General features: G+C 35.1%; 1 protein-coding gene across 1 annotated transcript; it reads right to left on the bottom strand.

Moving 5' to 3' along the window:
* Positions 1-1691: 1691 nt before the first annotated feature.
* LOC107474702 (uncharacterized) lies at positions 1692-2901 on the bottom strand. Its single transcript, XM_052257849.1, has 2 exons — positions 2403-2901; positions 1692-2215 (listed from the first exon to the last, which is right to left on the bottom strand). The coding sequence occupies exons 1-2, from the start codon at positions 2899-2901 to the stop codon at positions 1692-1694; spliced, it is 1023 nt and encodes a 340-aa protein (XP_052113809.1).
* Positions 2902-3390: the final 489 nt, after the last annotated feature.

Consider the following 3390-nt stretch of genomic DNA (forward strand, 5'->3'; position numbering starts at 1 on the left):
AAGAAAAATCATGAGATGCAAGTTCCAGTGAGTGAGAATTAGGAGAGGATTATGCATGAGAATTAGATGCAGGTGCATGAGGTTCAGAAACGAGAATTTCTTCATTAGAATGCAAGTCTCTTGATCTTGTCAGTGAATTATTTTTGAAATTAAAAAAAGTGTCGAAATTAAGCAATTTATTTAATGTTTCACTACTGCAAAAAGAATTTGAATGAAAATTCATTTCAAGATGAGAAGCATTAGAATTTTGAGAGTACATATTTTGAGAGTACGAATTTTTAATGCCTAAAGATTGATCATTTGAGGACAAAATCTCTTTGAAAGGAAAATAGGATTCATAGAAAACAACATTTCGAGAAATAACAACTTCTTTGGTTTTAATATCAAGTAAAATATAGCCTTTTGTCCCTGATTTATATCCAAGAAAGACACACTTTCGTGCTTTATGATTCAATTTCTTTCGATGAGCATATAAAGTAGAAGCAAAGGCTAAACAACCAAAAACCTTTAGAGATGTTAATTCTGGAATGTTGCCATTAAGAATCTGATATGGGCTATGTTTAAATGTAACTTGGGATACTCTATTAATTATGTAAATAGCATGAGCCACTGCATAATGCCAAAAATAATTTGGAAGATTAGAAGCAAATATGAGAGCCCTAGCTACATTTAGAATATCTTGATGCTTTCTTTCAACAATTCCATTTTGTTGTGGTGTTTCCACACAACTTCTTTGATGTAAAATTCCTTTCTTTTGATAGAAAGAAGTCATCAAAAATTCCTGGCCATTATCAGTTCTAATGGCTTTTACCATGATTCCCTTTTGTGTATAAATCATTTCAACAAAATTCTCTAAAAGAGAGCGAGTTTCAGATTTATTTTTCATAAAGAAAATCCAAGTAAACCTACTCCTATCCTCAACAATGGTTAAAAAATATCTATGGCCAGAAGTAGATAGTGTGGCAATAGGCCCCCAAATATCAGCATGAATCAAATAAAAAAAATCAGATTTACTCAAACAATTCGAAAAAGGTAATCTCTTTTGTTTTGCAAAATGACATGGATCACATGGTACATCATTGTTTGAACATGAGATGAATGGATGCATTTTTCGTAATTGTTGTAATCTACCAAAAGAAATATGGCCTAACCTATAATGCCAAAGAACACTCTGTGAAGTGTGTGAAGTGTCCTGTTCTTCTGTCATAATATTCAAAATCTTTTCTTCTAATTTGCTAAAGTTAACAGCCATCTTTGCTTGAGTATTCATTGTATACAGCCCTCGCTTTTGATCAACAATTCCAATCATCCTCGAGGTAGGCCGCTCCTGAATCTCACAATTATGAGCATTGAACATAAAACAACAAGATAAGGCATTAGTAACTTTTGAAATAGAAATGAGATTACATTTAAAACTTGGTACATATAAAACCTCAATCAAATAAAAATCAGCTGAGAAGAAAACTGTTCCACATAAGGTTGTAACAGTTTGTGAACCATTTGGCATGATAATTTTAACTGGATTAATATGTTTAATAGAATGAAAATGTTTAAGACTAAAACAAATGTGAGCAATTGCTCCTCCAATCTTGAGAATTCAATTCAAAACCGAAAAGAGAAATGAGATGAAATATACCGGCTAAAAGAGCATGAATGGTTGCCAAATTTTCATCATGAAGAGGTTCTTTATGTTACTGGAATAGTGCAATAAGTGCTTCTTTCTGTCTATCCGAGAATATCCCATCCAAACTGATCTTGCTTTCATTTTGGATAACTCTGGGGTTGCATTCTGCATTACTTACAACTACCATTGAGTTCACAGAATTAGCTGAAAGAGGTACTCCATTAGAGTGATTTGGTTGCAGATGTGGTGGAAAGCCATGCTTCTGGTAACATGTATCCACCAAGTGACTTTGTTTTCCATAATAAGAGCAAAGTTTGGGAGTTCCTCTAGTAGTACCTTTTCCACCTTTACCACGCCCTCTTCCTCTTCCTCTGACATTATTGGCCCCAAATTGGCCTTTTTCACCTCCAGTATTAACAAATTTGACACTGCCTTGGCTAATCTGGTATGACTCTTTTTCACCTATAGATTTAGTGTAAACAGCATTCACTAACATTCTAGAATCTGGTTCAATGAGATGCATCATTTGTCTCTCTTGTTGAAGAAGGAGAGAAAAAACAGTATTCACATCTGGAAGGCGCTTAAGCAACACTTGCATATTGGTCATTTAAACCTCTAAGAAAATGAATCATATAAGACTGCAACCTATATTGCCTCATTATGTCTAACCCACAGCTACAATTACTCAAGCAAGCACAAGTTGGTATGGGTCTGAATTCGTCTATTTCCTCCCAGATCCCTTTCAGTTTTGTATAGTAAGAGGTGATGGATAACTCACCTTGCTTTGTGCTGAACAGATCTTCCTCAAGCTCAGCAATCCGAAATAGATCACCCTCATAAAATCGATGTTTGAGGTCCTTCCACAGTTCGTGTGCATTGTCGCACCACAGTACACTCTGCAAAATTTCTGGATTCAATGATCCATGTAGCCACGATAGCACAAACGTGTTGCAACGGTCCCAAGCATCATACGAATCATCCGTTGGAGCTGGTTTGAGTAACGTGCCATCAATGAATCTAATTTTATTCTTCGATTTTAAACAGATCCACACAGATCTGGACCAAGTATGGTAATTCAATGTGGTAAGTGGAGTGGTTGTGAGAGCGATTCCAGGTGTCTCACTTGGGTGAAGGTAGTAACAACTTGAAGGATCTTGAAGAAGGTTGGTGTTAGATCTAGAAGTGGCTTGGGCCATCATCTTTGCAAAGTTCTGAAAATCTGCTGCAGTGAAACTTTGCGTATCTGGATTCATCACCTCTGCCTCATTCGTTGCCATTGATGAATAAATCGGACAGATCTACTTTTACGAGCTACTCTCACTACAAGTTCTCATATGTGGTGAAAGATTCACACTTTGTTGCAGGCTCCACGCTCACCGCACCATGACAAAACTCTGTTCAAATCTGCAGAGTTGAATGGTAAAATAGTGGAGCAAGCACCATATGAGAAGGAGGCTCTGAAAAGAGAAAAATAGGCAGCTGAGGAGTGAAAAGCTTTCATACATTTTTCATTACAATTATCCATATATATACAAGGATATTAGACATCCTAACCCTAATAGATATACACTATCTAACCATCTATGTACACCAGAGTACCTCAAGAGTACTTAAGAAGTACCTAACTAATAAGATAAAATACTATTTAATATATAATCTTAATTACATTTGTTTTCATAAAAACCAACTTTTATCAAATCGGTTACATTTTAAAACAATCATATAACTTCTTTTTAATTAAATATTTATTAAACTAATAAATAAGA

This window comes from Arachis duranensis, chromosome 2 (assembly GCF_000817695.3).
Source record: "Arachis duranensis cultivar V14167 chromosome 2, aradu.V14167.gnm2.J7QH, whole genome shotgun sequence".
In the NCBI taxonomy this organism is placed as follows: domain Eukaryota; kingdom Viridiplantae; phylum Streptophyta; class Magnoliopsida; order Fabales; family Fabaceae; genus Arachis; species Arachis duranensis.

Excerpts from the sequence above, each read along its gene's own strand:
- LOC107474702 (XM_052257849.1), bottom strand. The coding sequence starts at position 2,901 with ATGGCAACGAATGAGGCAGAGGTGATGAATCCAGATACGCAAAGTTTC. Across the intron at positions 2,216-2,402 it reads TCTGTTCAGCACAAAGCAAG|TGTTGCTTAAGCGCCTTCCA; the intron begins GTGAGTTATCCA and ends CCAATATGCAAG.